This window comes from Aristolochia californica, unplaced genomic scaffold, assembly GCF_029961685.1.
Source record: "Aristolochia californica isolate CCGP_79_NKW_82.1479 unplaced genomic scaffold, dmAriCali1.0.hap1 SCAF_1, whole genome shotgun sequence".
Taxonomy (NCBI): domain Eukaryota; kingdom Viridiplantae; phylum Streptophyta; class Magnoliopsida; order Piperales; family Aristolochiaceae; genus Aristolochia; species Aristolochia californica.
The window spans coordinates 2,229,979-2,247,829 of NW_027181770.1; the positions used below are offsets into that span (position 1 = coordinate 2,229,979).

The following is a 17,851-nucleotide window of genomic DNA, read 5'->3' on the forward strand; positions in this document are numbered from 1 at the left end:
AGCTCAGCAGGCGGCAATTCCACATGGTCAAGTTGGGCAAACAGATACAGATCAAATATATTGTTCTCTACAAGTAATACGAATCAAAACCACTTCTCTGACAGCACACATGCGGTAATCTTAGTCGTTGATCAAACATACGTTTGCAGGAAATTAAGGTGGACTCTTGAAGCGCAAGGCCGAGATTACCCGTATCCCGCTTTCCTTTGATACGTTTCTTTAGGTTTGTTGTTGTAAGAGAGATGTGAGCGGATTGAGGGTAGACAGCTCACTGCTTCTCCTTTATCTCTATTTTACTGTTTCTGATCGTCTTCAGAATCTGTTTCTCACCTTCTATCTAACAGCATCTGATGATTTTTTTTTATAAAAAAATTAAGAGAGAAAAATTTGCATATTTTGAACTAATTGTATCATACAGTTTCCAGTATATGCATATGCCCCCCTCCAAAAAGTAAGCAGCTTAGTCTTTACAGATCTTCCAACCCCCCCCCCCCCATAGTTATCTACAAGCCTATTTACAGTATAGATTCAATAAAAATAGCATGTACCTAGCCAGTCTACATCTGAAAAATATAAAGTGGAAATCATATGAGAAGAATTTTAGTAGCTCTAGTTTGGAGGATATTGAGTAGTCAGCCTTTATTGCTGTTCACATCCAGGGTTTTGGCGTGCGAGTACTTGAAGATGCATTGGCTTGTTCAGTTTGCTCATCCTGATTGAGAAACTTAGAACAATCTGCCCCATTGTCAGTTAATGCTTTGATGAGCTTAGGAAAGATCTCTTGAACTGCATCTCTGAATTCACCAGAGCAGCTTTTATCACCCTCATCAACATCCTGGATCCCACCACTTGCCAGACATCCAACCTGGGCTCCATCCATATAGGCCTTGCATGATCCTAAAATGGCATGTCCCCGTTGCTGGAAATGGCCCACCACAAAGTCCTCAAAATGCTGTTGACAAAAAATGACCCATCTTACTATACAATTAGGGAACTAGGGATAGACTGTTCAATTGCCTATGCCAGTATAGAAGACCTTATGAATATGTCACAAGGACCCTACGAACAGGGTGAAAAAAAGAAGATATTTCAGTTAGATATGGTACAACTCAGTCCATGTGGCCAAAAACTTAGCAGTTGGAGATTGTTCTTCATGGTAGTGCATGCAAATTTTGTTTTTAAGGGGGGAAAATGGTATAGAAACTTTCTATCCCAAACCACGATTAAAGAACTTTGGTACAAAAAAAAAAAAAAAAAAAAGTCACTTGGATACACTATTCCTTACAAGCACAAGCAATTTGTCAAGACAGTCATAAACAAAAAGGAGGTTGGTAACTAGGAAGACTAGAAATTTACCTTTGGTGGTCTCCTTAGGGTATACATCATCGTCTTGCACGATAGTACAAACGTAGTCTCATTGTAATCCCGAGCCTTCCTCTCCCCTTCAGGTTGGCCAGCCCAAGCTTCCCGTCCTGGTTCATTGAAGTAGGGCTTTGCATTTAGAACCAAAGCTTGAATAGAAAGAAGGACCTGCAGCATGGTTGATTTCCCCGGTGTCCACCTCTCATCTTTGCTACCATGCCAAGTATTAAGAAGACTGAGGCAGACCTTGCCACAATTATATAAGTTTGGATTCAGTCGAAGACCACCTGAGTAGTAATAGACCAGCTGCAAAATATTTTGGTAGTGTCAGCTACATACTTTATTATGGGACATGAACATAATTGTATGGAAATTAAATCATAATTGTGAATGGGCCAGAATCCAAACACTTTGGGAAGGACGAGTCAGGTATCTCAGCAATTTGAATTTCTAAGTCATGAATGGTAGACAACATGTGAACCACTTTGGCTTTTTCCTTTTATTAAACCCAATTGGCTTAATAAAGATAAAAGGAATCAATATCAGAGCACCTTTCACTCCAAGGCTAATAAATATTACTAAGATTTAAAAAGACAAACTCTTTGGCCCTTTTTTCCTTTAAAACAAAAGGAGAATGGAGATAATGCATTGGTTACAAGCAGTACCACTCTGCAAAAGGCTCTTGATATTCTCAATTAGTAGGAAAAATTTTACATGGTATACAGCAAAAAAATTTCTCTTAGGAGCACAGATGATTGAACATATTTCAAAGTTTTCGTGATGCCCCTAAGAGGACAGTGAGCCTGCATTAAAACCCTAGCATTCTGTGAAGCATTCTGGCCTGACCAAGAAAAACCCTTGGTTAAAAGGCAAAGCCTAGAAGCAACTTGAGCATTATTACTCTCACTATTATTACCATCAATTACATACCGGTGGCACTTTCGGGTAATCAGAAGGAAAGCAAACATCGAAGAAGAAGAGGCCATCATGGTATGGTGTCCCAGCTGCTCCAATGATCACAGCCCTCAAAAGATCTAACCTCTCCTCAAAGACTCTAACAAAAATTGTATCTATAAAAGTGAAAAGAGAAAAATAAAGATAAAGTTTTTATAGAACAGAAAAATATAAGATGCAGAAAGCAGCTTTCAGGATTTTAAGTATATAAAAAATCTACATTATCTAGTTATGAAGCAAGCCAAAATACATAACAAAAAAATTATTTTCTAGAAGTTGGTTACACATGCAAACTACATCCCAAAACCTAGTGAGTATTGAACCCAAGGCCTCCTAATACACCATTTGACCATTGAGCCAGAGGCATAGTCCACGTAAGCAAACAAATCTAGATACAAAAAAGAGAAATTAATTTAAATAACCAACCAGGTAGATCTTTCTCCAAGAGCTTCCACTCATTCTGAATTGTCTTTGACCAGTCCTTTGGCACCTATAGAGAAAGAGAGCTCATGAGACAATTACACAGCTAGGATTATCCAGCAGGTGGACCCACCAAAGCCACAGAGCTGCTGGTTAACAACAAAAAACAGATAAGCACAAACATCAGATTGGTTAAGTATCACTGGTGCTTTTTTTCTTGGAAAACCGTGATAAAAAGATTTGATTAAAAGAAGGCTCCCAAAGGAGAGAGAACAAAGCCTATGTCCCTCAACGAGGTGTTGTGAGGTTACCCTTACAAGCTAAGTAATTGACAAAGCTGTAGACTCTTCGAGGTATGTACACCAATAAGACTGACTGTCAATGATCTACCCAGAAATAGATCATATGATCTACTCGGTATCAGGTTAATTGGCATTGCAGCCTATTAGAAAATAGATTAAATGTTAATAATCACTTCTAGAAAAACATATTTGGCTCAGCAAAACACTTCGCAAAATGTTGTAGTTCCGATGAACTAAAGAACCCAAAAGAAGGAGATATCACCTTTTTTGCCAAAAGACCTCCACTGAAGCTCATTGCAAGGGAAACATTTGGGTCAGAAAAATGATGGTCTGAAAAGTCACAGACCGTATCAAACCGCTTAAACAGATTAAGTTTCTTCTCAACTTCAGATTCACCACCTTTCTCTTTCATTTCAAGTTTTGTTTGCTTGTTTGAACTTTCTGCATCAGAAGGTCGTCCGGTTCCTTGTTGCTTTTCCATTTCCTGCTTTTGTTCATTTTGTTTGTAAAAACTCTGGCCAAGCTGAATAGAAGAAGCACACTTAACAGCCTTAGAAGGTCCGGCATCAAGATGCTGCAACCAAGGAAAGGAAGCCTCTTGACCAGGGGGCAAGTCCACAGCATCTAGTTGGGCAAAGAGATTCAAATCATAAATATTGTCTGCGTATTTATCATCATTGTTATCATGCAAATAATCACCATCCTCCTCCTCAATACTGTACATGTAAGCATCTTCATCAGTATCCGCATAATCCTCATGGTATTTTTCAAAATATTCTAAATCTTGTGACTCCATTAAGGCACTTGGAGCTGGGTCAGTCAGAATTTTTTTTTCTTTAAAGTCAAAAAGATCCTTGGCAAGTGATTCCTGAATGAAGGACAAATAGAGGCAATAATAGTATTAGTATTAGAACTAGAAGTAGTCAATGTCAAAAACCAAGACTAGACCAATTGGTTGAACCAAGGTCAACTGCTCCTGGTTTCTTCACCAGGTCCAAAATTATAAAAAGCAGGAGAGAGGCAAACACTTGTCAGCCTGGCATGTTATACAGTTCCCAACCTATTTTTTTCTAAAATCTATTTTAAAAATTTCCCAAATAATGAAATCAGTGATGACATCATCGCTGGATTAACCACCACTTTTTTTTTCGGTTGAACCAATTAAATAACTCAACCACCTCCCTGAGTTTGACGTATAAATAACAACAATAAAGATAATCTGAAAAGTAATAACAACAATAAAAACAACAAATAACAACAGAGTATCAATGGCAATAAAGTTAAAGAGGTCTACCTTTACTTGCTTTTGCCATTCTTCTGCAGAACCCATTATTGTCGCCTTATTCTTGTTACCTTCTTTTTCCCCGGTAATTACAACTCCATCCTGATCTTCATCTTCATCAATTTCAATAACATCATAGGAAACAGCCTGAAGAGACAACCTCACCTTTCAGTAAACATCCTAGGAAAGACCTGAAGCATTGTGGAACCTACCTATGTAGACAGACATGCCAATCAGTATTTCCAATAAGGAAGATTTTGGTCAAGAACTCATTGTTAGAACTATCACTTTGAAAAAACTGAAGGTGGAAGGTGAATAAGGATCGTTCCGTTCAAAATATCTGACAAACATTAACAAAGATAAAACTGAAAATAAAAGTAAAGGATAAGGACAATTGAAGATGACTTGACAGAGAGAAGTGATTAAAGAAATAAATCATCTTGAAGGGATACATCCCAAGGCAATTGCTGATCAATAGCTAGACCTTGAGGCAATCACCCGTCATAAGTAGTCAACAAGGAGCATCCATAATGCCAGGGACACATCCCAAAGCTTCAATAGTTATTATTGAAGAGATTTTGCATCAATATTACGATACTATGGTCAATTTCAATAGGTTTTTAATGATTAAGACTCTCAGCAGAATATATATAGGATTCAATTACATTAACAACAGAAGAATCACTGAAATATCTTAAATTGCTAACACACTTTTGATATTGACTAAGAAACTATCATTGGAGCATCATTCTAAAAAATTCCTCGAAACATAAGACTTGTAAAATTTTGCAAAAATGTTGCCTTGACATTGTTATTTCGATTCATGGTTCAGCACAGATTCAATGAATTTTATTTTATTTTATTTTTTGAAATGGCAGATTCAATGATATTAATAGTAATATAATGACTGATTTGCTTAAATTACTAAAACACTTTTATTTATTGACTCAAAAATTTCCCACTGTACAAAGTTCCCTAAAACTTTTTTTTGAACGATAAAATTCCCTAAAACTAATGAGGAGACTACTAAAACTTCTAAAATATGTTGCCTTTCGCATAGATATTTTCAATTCACATCCAGCCATTGGGCCATTGGGCCATTGGCTAAGAATGAAATGCCGCAGGAAGAAGCAAAAAACGTATTGCCCATTAAAGTGTTATATAACGAACTGAGTCCACTTACACGTACTCCATCATCAATCAAACAACTCTTCTGGGCAGATCCCCGTCTAGAGGAAATTCGCTGAAGCAATCTTTTTTTTATTTTAAATAATGATTATTTCTTCAAAGAATACTGAAAACAAAGAAGCCCAAGGCCAGGGAAGCAAGCTAGACAATAAGGGGAAACAATCCCCTATTAGAAGGGTAGGTTGAGAGACCCCAAGCTTTGCAAGATAAACTAATACTGTTTGACTCAAGCAATCTTTTGGGGTTTGATTAGTGTTACATTGTGACAGGATTGACCTATTGTTTGCTTAAATTAATATGCTCTTTCACGTCCCAAGAAACTAACAGTAGACACCTTCAAACCATTTAGGAAAAAAAAAAAAAAAAAACACCGTAAAAGCCTTCTTTCGCTGATAAAAACGAACGATATTATCAAGCTCAAGTTGTTGAAATCCCTAATTCTTGAATATAAATAATAATTTAGGCAACAAAGAAAGTCGGAAGCGATTCGTCAAATCAGCGAGCACGGGAAAAAAATAAAGAGACTTTGCTTTACCTGTTTGCGCTTCCGATTATGAAGTCTCGACCCCTGCACCTCCACCAACGTTAGATCGACCACTTCAGGGCACTTTTGAGAAGAACTCCCGGGGCAGCTTGGCGTCCTGTAGAGAATCGGTCAAAACGCAACAGCAACGAGAGAAGAGCACGCAGGGAGAGAGCAAAAGCAAGAGATTGACAGAGAGACGCTACATGAGAGTGGCGGGGCTCCCGTGTCTGAGCAACGCCCTGCGAATCAATCAAAGCTGTCACTGCTCCACGAATGACAAAAGCACTTATCAGCATCAGTAAAAGAGGAAAAAACTAAACAGTGAGACTAGAGAACGGCGTCGGAAGGGCAAAAGCGTGCCTTTGGACGCCTTAAGGTGTGAATCAAGGGAATGGGTGCTCCATCATTTCCATACATGAACTTGGACTCATTCTGAGAAATCACTCTCGGAGTCTCCGAGGTCAGTCTTTTGGATGAAGTTTCATGCCCGGGAAAACAGACCCCCTCCAGCCGCGAAATTAGCAGCTCTCCCGAATCAAACGCAAAACCCCCTCGTCTCCCGTGTAATTCCAAAACTGCCACTCCAGCAATTTGCCCAATTTGCTTAGTTGCTTCTCCGACACGCTACCGTTCCGAAACCGTAGTGGTCGAAAATCCAAAACGAGAGTGGGTGACCCCATAAGCGTCCGCACAGCAGTAAATAAGATAATCTAAAGTTCCTATAGATAAGAACAAACGTTGTCTCTAGTCACGCCCCACGAGTCACGGGGGACTTCAAAATAATTGCGTCAAAAAGCCACGAGACCCTAATTTTTGGTTCTGACCATGCCGATTCAGTGCAAGTGGAAGAGTTCTCTATCTGTTGCCTCTCCACCTATCTTACCGTTTTAATCGGCACAATCCCTGGACTGTTTCGGTACCCGACATTCTCCGCCCGGTTCGGTGAGAAATATTGCCTCAACACGTTTTAGAAATATTGTTTAATTTAAGTCTTGGATTTACACTGTTTCAAATTTAAAAGATTATTGAGACGTACAGATCCAGGACTGGAAATGCCACCTAAAAGTGTGGCACAAGTGATCCACTCCCCTGTCATTTTAGCACATTTCAGCCTGTAAAAACAAAAAGAGGAAAGGTCCCCTCCGCTTATCCATTGAAATGAGGAGAGTAAAATTATCCTGCTTCAAGAAAAACAGAGGTGGAGAGAAGAAGAAAAGGGAGAAACCACCTTCCAGTTTTTGGTTTGTGCTATTAGAAATTCATTTAGATTCTTATAAAGCATAATTATACAAACAATAAAAACAATAATTGGGGTTAAGAAATGCTATATAGAAAATCCAATACGAAAAACCATTTAGAACGAAACATATAAAATACTATCTCAACTATCCGATCATGATCAACAACTATATCAGCCGTCCGATCAACGGCCGTTTCGCATGTTTCACACCAAATAGTTTTCCGTAGTAGATCAGCCATGCCACAACTTAATAAGTAAACAAACTTTGAAATTATCATACGACATGGTTCTCCTTACGCCAGTGTTAACCACTGAAGTATGTGCGTTTTTCATTACTGCAACATGCAACATATCAGGAAAGATGAGGAACGAGAAAGTAATACACAAACATAATAATCATACTTATTGTTTTGAGTCCATTTCTGCAAAAAAAACCTTGACATATTTTACAGCAAATGGCCAAGCCATTTATTATTTTCAAACATAATCACGCAAAAGAAACCGTTTTTTTCAGTAACTAAGCAGAGGAACATCAGGAAGCTTACAAGCAGCCAAACAATAATATTTTACAAGAAACATCCCTTCAAAATTCAAGAACGTCACCTAACTTCATCAATTCTTAATCGCACAGACATGTAGTAGACTGACCTCCACCACTACTAGGTACGTCAAGCAAGACCTGTCATAGCAGACGATATCAAGCTGAAGTCCCATGCAAGACATGTCAAACAGGCCAATGGCATCTAGCCCATTATTGGCATCTCATTTATTTGCCCCAAAAACTTGTTGCAATCAATCCCTTTCTCACCCAAGGCAGATACAAGAATGGGGAATAGCTTAGCAAGCATAATTCTAAATCCAGTGGAACTGCTACTTGGGTCCTCACCATTAGCCTCTATTGGCAGAAAAGGACGGCCAACTGCCGCGCCATTCATGTACGCTTTGCAAGCAAGGAGAATAGATTGCGAACAATTGCTAAAATGCTGATTGACTAGTGCTTCAAAATGCTGTTTCAGTAGGAATTAGATTATCATAATTAGTCAGTTGAAAAAGAAAAAAAAGTGCTAATTCAGGGGCTGTTAGAATGTTCCCCAGGCAACTTAATAAATACAGAAAAGTTCACAAAATCAACATTTCTACAATTCTCTGAAATCTAGTTGAACACATCTATAACACTTTCTCAGTTAACTATCTATAAAGCAGTATGAATGATAGGCATGCAAATAACAAACTAAAATATCTTTTTATTTCCTTAGTAAGAGAATTCACTTTAGAGAAAATTGAGACAAACGTCTCCAATGTTCGCTATAAATTTTCCCTCTAAATCAAGTAATGGTAACAGTAATATTATATTAACGATCTTAAAATGATAACAGTAATAATAAACAATCTTAACATGATAAACAACCAGAATTGGAATATAATTCTTAAAAGTGAATCCAGTTAAAAAAGTACAAATTTTATATCAATTTTCAGGACAATAGAGAGTTGTGACACCAACTGTACCTTTGGTGGGTTACGCAACAGGTATAACATGCTCTTGATGGAGAGCAGGAAGGCATTCTCATTATATGTTGTAGAATTCTTCTCCCCCTCTGCTCTGCCAATCTGTCTGTCATATCCAGCCTCATTAAAGTAAGGCTTCTCATTGAGGACAAGAGCCTGCAGTGAAAGCAAGACTTGAAGAATAGTGGATCTCTCTGGGTTCCACACTTCCGTGCCTGTCCCAGTCCATGTCTTGAGGAGGCTGAGACAGACCCTTCCTGATTCATACAAGTTGGGGTTTAGACGAAGTCCACCAGAATAATAGTGCACCATCTGCATCAAGTTTTAATTAAACAATTTGAAGTTAGACATCCTACTTTCTGTTTGGTAAGGAAATAGCTAAATTCTAAGAACCAAGAAGCAAAGAGAGGTTGTTTTAAAACAATGAGAATAACAGAATATGGATACAAGATGAGCCACTAGGCCAATCATAGACCAGTCATTCATCATTGGCAAATCATGATAACAACTATTTTAATAAAGTCACTGCAACAGTTGGTGATTCCATTTACTGCATTCAGTTGTAGGTGTGATTAGCTTCTGAAACCGTCCAGGTAGGAAGATCTTCAGAACTGTTCAAATGGCAGGTTTGCTTTTAATTGACATGTTACATTCTTTCTCCTCCTTTGTAGGTACTCCTATCCGTGAAAACTGGAGTAATTTGGCTATGATGCACTATGGGACAAAGGTCCCGATCATGCAGGAATGGATCCCTCTTGAACCTGGTTACTTTAAGTTGAACTTTGATGGTTCTTCTCTTGGTAATCCCAGGATCTCTAGATTCGGAGGGCTTATTTCGGATCATTCTGGCAACCAGCTTTTCTCATATGCCGGCCCTTTAGGAATCGCCGGTTCTACGTCTGCGGAGCTTCATGGCCTCCTCAACGGGCTCCGTGTTTTCAGAGATAAGTGCAACGGATATGAAGGGGACTCAAAGGTGGTCATTGGATGATGTGAGTGTGCATCCCCTCCCCCGTGGCGACATTGGGACATTTTTCGAGAGATTCTTGAAATTACCTCAATTTTATCTTGTATTTGATCTCACATTCCGGATCCTCAAAGTCGGCAGCAAATGTGCTTGCCAAGCAGGGAACTACCCTACAATCGTTGGTTGTCAGGGATCTGCTCCCTCTTTTGTGTTTTCTCTTGTTTATATAAATACATCTTTATCAAAAAAAAAAAAAAAAACATGTTGTGGTGTCAGATTACTCAACTGTATCTTTGGAATAACTGACACTATAACTCCATGTATCACTCAAAATGTTTGGGATTTCTTTCTGGAAGATGAAGCATCTATCTATTTCAAAAGGGAAGAGAATAAAAGAAATTTATATTTTTTTCATAACTAATATGTGACATGCAAAAGAATATTAGAAACTGATGTACTTACAGGTGGCTCATTTGGGTAATCTGGAGGAAAGAAGATATCAAAGAAAAAGAGCCCATCATGATAAGGAGTTCCTGGGGCTCCTACAATGGCTGCCCGCATTAGATCCATCCTTTCCTCATAAACTCTTACATAGATGGTATCTGCTGAGTAGAGATAGGTTATTTTAAATATCTTATGCATTTAAAACATAATAATAGGAGAAAGTAAACAGCAAGATTTAGATTGATATCTGTTCAACAAAACGAGAAGAAAAAGATGCAAACAAGATTTATGTTAATTAAAGCTCTGATTGTATGCCTCTCAGTGCCTACACTCAACATTTGTTTACAGATTGCCGAACAAAAAAAACATATCCACTTTAAATGCACATTTTAGCATAGACTTACAGTCCATCTTCATCAAGAAAAAATTGATACCAGGTGATCACTAGAGTGACTGATCTCAGTTTTAAAATTACTTATAGCTCAGTCATAATGTACTCTGCTGGTAGAACCAACAACAAACTATATCCGGAATTCTTTTTCACCACGTAATTAATTTACGGAATGTCATTGTCTTAATCTTTTACTATTTTAGTTGTGTGAAAGAAAAAATATGGCGTGGAACTAAATAGAACAACTAACTCTGGGGATTTATTTATTTATTTATTTATTTTTTTTGGAACTGTCAAGGCAAGAAAAAATAACTAACCGGGTATATCTCTCTCAAGGATCTGCCATTCTTGATGCACTTTCTTTAGCCACCCCCTTTTTACCTGCAAGAGTATACCTAATAATGCTTTTTCTTTTTGGATACATCAGTTGTTTTAGGGTGCAAAGGCGTAAAGGATTATTACCTGAGATAATACTGCACTGTGGCTAATAGCATTAAGAAAATGATGATCCAAGTAATTCCCAACTGTATCAAATCGCTTGAAAGCTCCAGAATTCTCGCTGATTGATGCAAACGGAATCTCTTTTCCTGCATGCTTTAGACTAGTTTGTCCAAATATCTCTATGCTGTTTGCACTGGATGGGAGATCCTCAATATCAAGACAGCTCTTCCCAACCTTCTCAAAGGAAGTAGACTTGGCAGAACTGGATAGGCGCAGGCCAAATACACTTGATGCAACACTTGTTAAAAACCCAATTGCTGCTCGGGGAAGTGAAAATGCACTAGAATCCCATATATCTTTCTTCAAGTTCTCAGCAGAATCATCAACAGCCTTCTCCGAAGATATTCCATGCAAATAGATGGCAGTCAGTTCAAGCCCATGAGCAAGTCCACATGCAAACATGCTAAAACACATAGCTCACCTTTTCATTCTTGAGGCCAGACGATTGTTTGTCATTCTCCAGCATCCATTGACTTGAATGAACCTCAGCATCATCTTGGGATGGTGGAGTAGACACTATATCTTCAGGTTTGCTAATTCCTACAATTTCATCCGGTCCAACCTGAAATAGTTTAGAAGAGAATAGCTGAGAATTTAAGACAATTATAGCTGAAAATTGGTCCTGGAAACAGATTTAAAAAATGGAAAGTGAAATTGAATTTTTATTTTTATTTTTTATTTTTATTTTTTTTCTGATTGCTGGTGACACCTGAAACCTTGGCAAGACTTGAACCCAAGATGACAAATGTTTAATCAATCATTTTTGAAGTCAAGTTACACGCAACCATGATCATAAAAGCTTGTGGAGTAACTTGCCAAAAGAGACCCACTTGAAAAATAGACTCAACAAAGAATGGCAGAGCACCAGCCCTGCTATGAATGCATTCAAGTCACACAGGCTGCCAGTCCTACACAATAGAAGCAAGAAAACACATACAAAAAGAAAAGAGGTTATTAGAATACCTTGGATACTACACCACTAGCCCATTTGACCTCAACCTCTCCATCCTTAATTCCATTGACAATTCCAATACATGATACATAGCCATTTACGTCACCAGCCTGTCCTCCAAAGTAATTTTTTCCGAGAGATCCCCTCACAGTGCCCATATTGCTAATCTGTGAACTGAAGCATCTATGGTCATGCTTTTCTTCATGGTTAGGATGAATTCTCTCTGAATTTTCAGAATTTCTCACTCTAATCACAACATCACCCATACAGTAAGAATAATCTGGATGCTCAGTTAATTCATATGCACTCACAATCTCTTCATCATATTTTTCATTAGAGTCAATGGCTACGTTAGGACTTGAAGGGGTCCATTTTACCCTCACAGTTCGTTCCTTAGAATCCATGTTTTTCACTATACCCACACGCTGGCCATCAGAAACATTTGAATTATCATCTGGGACCTTCTTCAACACAAATTGTTCTGGCCAAAACTCATGGACCCCGATATTATCTACTGGAGCTAAGGACTGTGCATCCAAGCTAATGGAATAATTACCATCCTGCCATATGACATCAACTTTTGTTTTTGTCTTCACAATTACAAAAATCTGTTCAGAACCAGACTCGCCTCTTTTTAATACAGGTTTGCTGTGCATTTTTCTAAGGACTTGAGATGAGATTTTTGGGAGGTGCTTTTTTATGCAAAATTCCTGATCCCCATCGTCATCAAATGGAAACAAACACCAATCACCAACCTGCCAATTTGCATGGGAGAAACATGACAACAAAATTAGATCTTTGGGATCCTGCAAATTAGTAGGAGTGGGCCCTGTCCGATTAAAGTCAATCCCAACACATGAGATCCAATTTACTTGCACCAAGCCAACTTCCACATGACAAACAATTCCCACTTCTTGATTGGACTTAAATCCACAGTTGATCACACTTGGAAGCCTAACACGGACCCTCTGACCAGGATAATAAGGATACTGTGCATCTTCAAGTGAATTTTTACTATGCGGTTCAAGAATTTCAGGATTTTCTACTGTTATGTCACACTTTGCCCCATCTTCAAATAAGACTGTGACAGTATCAACAACTTTAACAACTTTCCCAAGCCATTGCCCACAAACCACATAGTCCCCAGAAGCAAAGGAACGAAATTTTAAAAGCTTCTTACTATTGACACCCTTGATGACTGTGCCTGAGACTGCTTCTAAGTCCACAATCATGTCCACATCAACCACCCGACCCATTTGTCCAGAGGGATCCTCAACAGAACAGACCACATCTCCTGGTAGGAACCCTCTTTCAAATGACAGGAAGTCATCAATCTTTCCAATGCTCTCTTCTAGACTTGAGAGAATGTTTTGTGCATGCCCACCATACATGGATTCAAGTTCATCTTGACCCTCATCATCACTACTTCCAGTGTAACAGTCCCAATCTGAGTCACTAAGCACCATACTCATCCTTGAACTGAATGTAAGATGATGGTACAACTTATAACTGAAGTTATCAAGAATGTTTGCACCTATAATTCAATTCAGTTCACAGTACTTGCCCTACTGATTTATCTCCACATACCTTCACTCTAATAATCAAAGCCAGCAATCAATAATTAAGAGTAAATTAGGAGATGGTGCATGATCCCAAATATCCAAATTGTTTTTTCCTGCACTATATGGATATATTTATATCTCAAAAAATGAATTCTGGATAAAGTAACTTGAGATATAATGCCAAAGGAGAATTGCCCGGTGAATGGCTATTGCCAAATTATACTAACGGTGGAACACCGCCCAGTAAAGACAAATGTTCCAGTTTATGCCAAAGGAGATTTGCCCAACAAAATTCACACTCCTGTATTGCTTGCCAATCAGATGTTCCAAAAAGAGAAAGCAAAATATTTCAGAAGCATAAATTGCCAACAAGGACTTTCGAAAGCTTAAGTCTCATTTAGTATTTGTATCTGAGTGAAGAAGATTTTCCCAGTAAAGCTCAAACTCATCTACAATAACTTAACAAAGGGATTATCCTTTTCCTTTTTTTCCCCTTTTCTTCTTTCTTTCCTTGATACTATCTGGCAAAGGAGATTTGCCCAAAAACAAAAGAACTCAGTATTCACTAACTAATGCCAAAGGAGATTTGCCCGAAGCGAGAAAATCAATGAACTACATCACTTCCAGAGGAGATCTTCCAACAGAACTATTCCATTCATGACATTGAGCGACAGCTGTTAGATCTCTGAACATATTTATTTGTGCCTGTTCAATATTTCATAAAAACCATATAAACAAGCATCAGTAAATAACATTTCACTTTGTTAAAGAATAAATTACCTTTATTTTCTGAATATTTCATTAAACTATTAAAAAACCAATACTGAGCAACATGATGAATTTAAGAGATACATTCGTGCTTCACTTTTTTACTTTGCCATTTATTTCAATGAAAGTTCCTAAATCCAAATCTTGCAGCATTTCTCCTAGTGCAGTGAAAAATGGCATTTCATTCCAAGTATTAAATCCATAAAAGGAAAAAAAAAAACAACAACAGAAACATAGAAGAAATGCTGCAACGGAGTAACAAGTGAAACAATAAACTCACACCCAGAAACTGAGTAGAAAACTTGGCTTTCACAACATGCAAGTGGTAGTAGACTTAAGAGGCATACGAGTCAACCTCGTGAGAAGCTGCAATTTAGACAAAGCTAGACTCATAGGACCCACTTACACCTACTCGGGAAAAATACCCAAAGCAAGGGAATTATTATTTGACGAAGTTGAACAGCAACTCTCTATATAATAAGGAAAGAATCCTCTTTAACAGAAAAAAAGTAGTAACCAAATTTTTAGCATGTGAAGAATCAAATAGGGACAATTACCCACCGGCTTAAAGTTTATGCCTCATAAAGCAGAAACGACCATTTCTTAGCCTCCTTCCTGCTTACTTATTAAGCTGAACCACCATAGATTGGTAACAAGGTCCAAGATTCCAAAGAAAACAGATAGGGCAAAATAATTTCATTGCCTTTTCGTTAAAAAGAAAAAAGTCGACTCTGTTTGACCAACCTCAATACTCGTACTCTCACCAAAACCCGCAGCGTACGAGAAAACCTTATCATTCAATAAGAAAAAGAAAATAACAACCCAAAAACAAATAAAGTCAAAGGAACATCACAAATTTGAGTATAAAATTATATTCAAAATTTAACGGATGTTGATATCAATCTTCAAGTGAAGAACATTAATTACGAATGATAAATACATTTGGTCTTTCTTCAGTTAATAACCCGTATAACAAACAAAAACTAGCATATCAAAAGCGTAAAATCATACCACTTATGAAATAGTAGCTACAGCATTTCATTCAAAAGTTCGTTTTCTATCCATCTATATTCTGAACGTCGAAAGAGGGAGTTCTCGATTCAAGAAATAGAGAAAGATAAAAAGAAGCGGCAGGAAACAGAATAACCCAGTTGAAGAAGCAGAAACTCACCTCTTCTCTCCATAGAAAAGATGAAGCGAGAATCGAAAAGGTTCAACGCAAGGAAACGATAAAATCAGCAGAGATCGAATCATAAGTAGCAGACAATGATCTCCCTGCACAGGCAGACACTGGAAGGGAAAGACAGCGCCTAGAGAAGGACGTTCCCTCCCTAAACCTCATCCATCACACCATTTTTCCAGTCTCCCTATCATCGAACTGCTGTCGCTCCCTGGACTCGCTCGAATCGCTTCTCTGCTGTCGCTCCCTCGACGTCTCAGTGGCTGGTTCTGTCAAGTACACAAGAGTGCTTTTCAGACTTCTAAAACTTCCTCCTCGCTCCACTGGTTATGACTGTCGCCATCACATTAACGTATGGATGGAATATACGGAGGGAGATCTTAGTCAAATATTTACACCGATATTGCCCCTCGTCATTTCGCGTAATGGTAATTTAAGTTTTTGTCCGCCGTTCGGGCCGTTCATCTGTACGGTTCAGCTATTCGGTCGAGGATACCGTTCTTGAAATTCTCTGCCAAATGATGGGCATTTGCGTAATGCTGAAGAAAGTTGAGGCACGTATTCGGATGTTGGCTTTCCTTTTCCGGTAAAGATACCACCCGTATGAAGTCAACTAGCTTTTCTGGCTTCTTTGAGATATTCCCACAAAGAAGGGGGGTATATCTGTCTGATGGAGTTCCCCAAGATTTTCTATTCCTGTCTCTTACGTTTATCTCTCCGCCTACCTTCTACTAGGTAAAAGCAGCTGAATCAGTACCGTGTGATGTTTTCGAATAAGCGATCGATTAATCCAGAAGGTTGCTTCTCAGAAGTACTTACTTCTAAAGAGAATCTTCCCGAAGTTCTACACTTTCGTAATCGTAAATCGAGAAAAGACGAGCGAAAGGGAGACCAGGTCAGATCCTAAAACTTTTATGATTTGTTGCGGAAACAATTTTCCTATAAATCTGATTGGACTGAACTCTCTTTGAGTTTGATTAATTTACTGAAGCGTGTGTCTGAACAGAATCAATCAAGCTAAGAGGAAGACTGGTCTGAGTTAGCACCACAACATGAACTTGAAGTTCTGAAGGCACAAGGATCACACGGTAAGCCTGCGACGATTATTGATAGTTTTGCAATCAAAATGATTCAGAAAGTTGATTTCAAAATCTCATATTCTGGACATTGCACTGGCACAGCACCAATCTGGAGGTAGGAGACGTAGAGCACTAACTTGAAATATTAATATTCATTGAAAAGTTATTAGGACAAATCAACAATGTATTTAAAACTGTTCCACTACAGACTCTTTTCCACGTTTTCTTTAAATTCAAGTGCTGCATGATTGGTAGCGGCTAGAGTAATCTATTGAAGAACAATAGTCTGCTCCACTAACAAATCTCCTCAAAGAAACAAAAAAGAAAGAATGTAGGATCCACTACGCGGCGACCACTATCACTTGATAACATCAGTAACCTTCTCAGTTGGAGCAGAAAAGGGTAACATGATGGATTCGCAAACTTCAGTGCAGGGATTTAACTAAGTCTGGGTGATTACAGAGAACAAGGAAGAGAGAAGAAGGGCACTGATTGATACTTCTTTGGCTTCAGACACACCTCGAACTGGAGGAGAACGAGGGACACTATTTTATGTCCCTCAATTAAAGATTAAACGATACCAACACTGCAGAAAAGGAAATTCTCAATGCTGTCCACCAACATGAAAAGGTAATTTGGTTCTGCTACTTTGAGCTTGATATCTACATAGTTCTGATTTAAAAAACCATTTAAACCAAATCTTCCCAGTATATACCTTCAGGAATACAAATATACTGGTTCTTAAAGATGATTCTCTTCATCAATCATCTTCCATTTCCTTAAAGGAGCAGAGCTCAACAAAGTTGGTAGCCAACGGACAAGGATCTCGGACGAGGCAGAGCACTGAAATGCATTTATGTATTCTGTTCTTGTATATAATAGAAGAACTAATGGGGTAAAAACAAAGGGGAGAGGAGGCAAGGTGTTGTGGAAGAAAGTTGTGGTGACTAAGATTTCCATTACCCAATATAAGATTTCCATCACCAAAGTGACTGCTCCCAAATCACTCAAAAAAGGCAAAGAGAATAGAGACTTGAATTTAGAGCAGGAAAAAAAAAAAAGGTGGCCCTTTGAAAACGGAGCAAAAAGCTTAAAGCAGAATAAACGAGTGCACTTCTGAGGGTTGTGATCCAATAATAGAAATCCAAAGGCAACTAAGTGAAACTTGGAAAGTTTGGCCGCGAGGTGACTTGTGATAAAGTGCCCAAGTGCTGTGGAGTATGAACA

At 38.3% G+C, this 17,851-nt stretch overlaps 2 protein-coding genes across 4 annotated transcripts; both read right to left on the reverse strand.

Moving 5' to 3' along the window:
• Nucleotides 1–488: 488 nt before the first annotated feature.
• Nucleotides 489–6,524, reverse strand: LOC137937622 (putative ubiquitin-conjugating enzyme E2 38). Of its 2 annotated transcripts, XM_068782761.1 has the most exons (9): nt 6,395–6,524; nt 6,238–6,296; nt 6,044–6,149; nt 4,333–4,467; nt 3,301–3,906; nt 2,743–2,806; nt 2,293–2,432; nt 1,357–1,668; nt 489–952 (listed from the first exon to the last, which is right to left on the reverse strand). In XM_068782761.1, coding segments are annotated over exons 2-9 (1,668 nt in total). In that variant the 5' UTR covers nt 6,240–6,296; nt 6,395–6,524; the 3' UTR covers nt 489–649. The 2 variants fall into 2 exon arrangements, with proteins under 2 accessions (XP_068638862.1, XP_068638939.1); XM_068782838.1 differs by lacking the exons at nt 6,238–6,296; nt 6,395–6,524 and having other exon boundaries at nt 4,333–4,528; nt 6,044–6,229.
• A 1,194-nt stretch (nt 6,525–7,718) lies between these two features.
• LOC137937485 (probable ubiquitin-conjugating enzyme E2 24) lies at nt 7,719–15,850 on the reverse strand. 2 transcript variants are annotated; one of them, XM_068782644.1, is made up of 8 exons: nt 15,537–15,850; nt 12,047–14,302; nt 11,505–11,645; nt 11,045–11,413; nt 10,900–10,963; nt 10,210–10,349; nt 8,781–9,092; nt 7,719–8,281 (listed from the first exon to the last, which is right to left on the reverse strand). In XM_068782644.1, the coding sequence occupies exons 2-8, from the start codon at nt 13,505–13,507 to the stop codon at nt 8,018–8,020; spliced, it is 2,751 nt and encodes a 916-aa protein (XP_068638745.1). In that variant the 5' UTR covers nt 13,508–14,302; nt 15,537–15,850; the 3' UTR covers nt 7,719–8,017. The 2 variants fall into 2 exon arrangements, with proteins under 2 accessions (XP_068638745.1, XP_068638669.1); XM_068782568.1 differs by having other exon boundaries at nt 10,210–10,352.
• Between the last annotated feature and the right edge of the window lie 2,001 nt (nt 15,851–17,851).

Excerpts from the sequence above, each read along its gene's own strand:
- LOC137937622 (XM_068782761.1), bottom strand. Across the intron at positions 4,468-6,043 it reads ATAATCGGAAGCGCAAACAG|GCTGTTTCCTATGATGTTAT; the intron begins GTAAAGCAAAGT and ends TTGTCTCTTCAG. Across the intron at positions 1,669-2,292 it reads ATTACCCGAAAGTGCCACCG|CTGGTCTATTACTACTCAGG; the intron begins GTATGTAATTGA and ends AATATTTTGCAG.
- LOC137937485 (XM_068782568.1), bottom strand. The coding sequence starts at position 13,507 with ATGAGTATGGTGCTTAGTGACTCAGATTGGGACTGTTACACTGGAAGT. Across the intron at positions 11,646-12,046 it reads CTAGTGGTGTAGTATCCAAG|GTTGGACCGGATGAAATTGT; the intron begins GTATTCTAATAA and ends AAACTATTTCAG. Across the intron at positions 10,353-10,899 it reads CCTTGAGAGAGATATACCCG|CAGATACCATCTATGTAAGA; the intron begins GTTAGTTATTTT and ends ATCTCTACTCAG.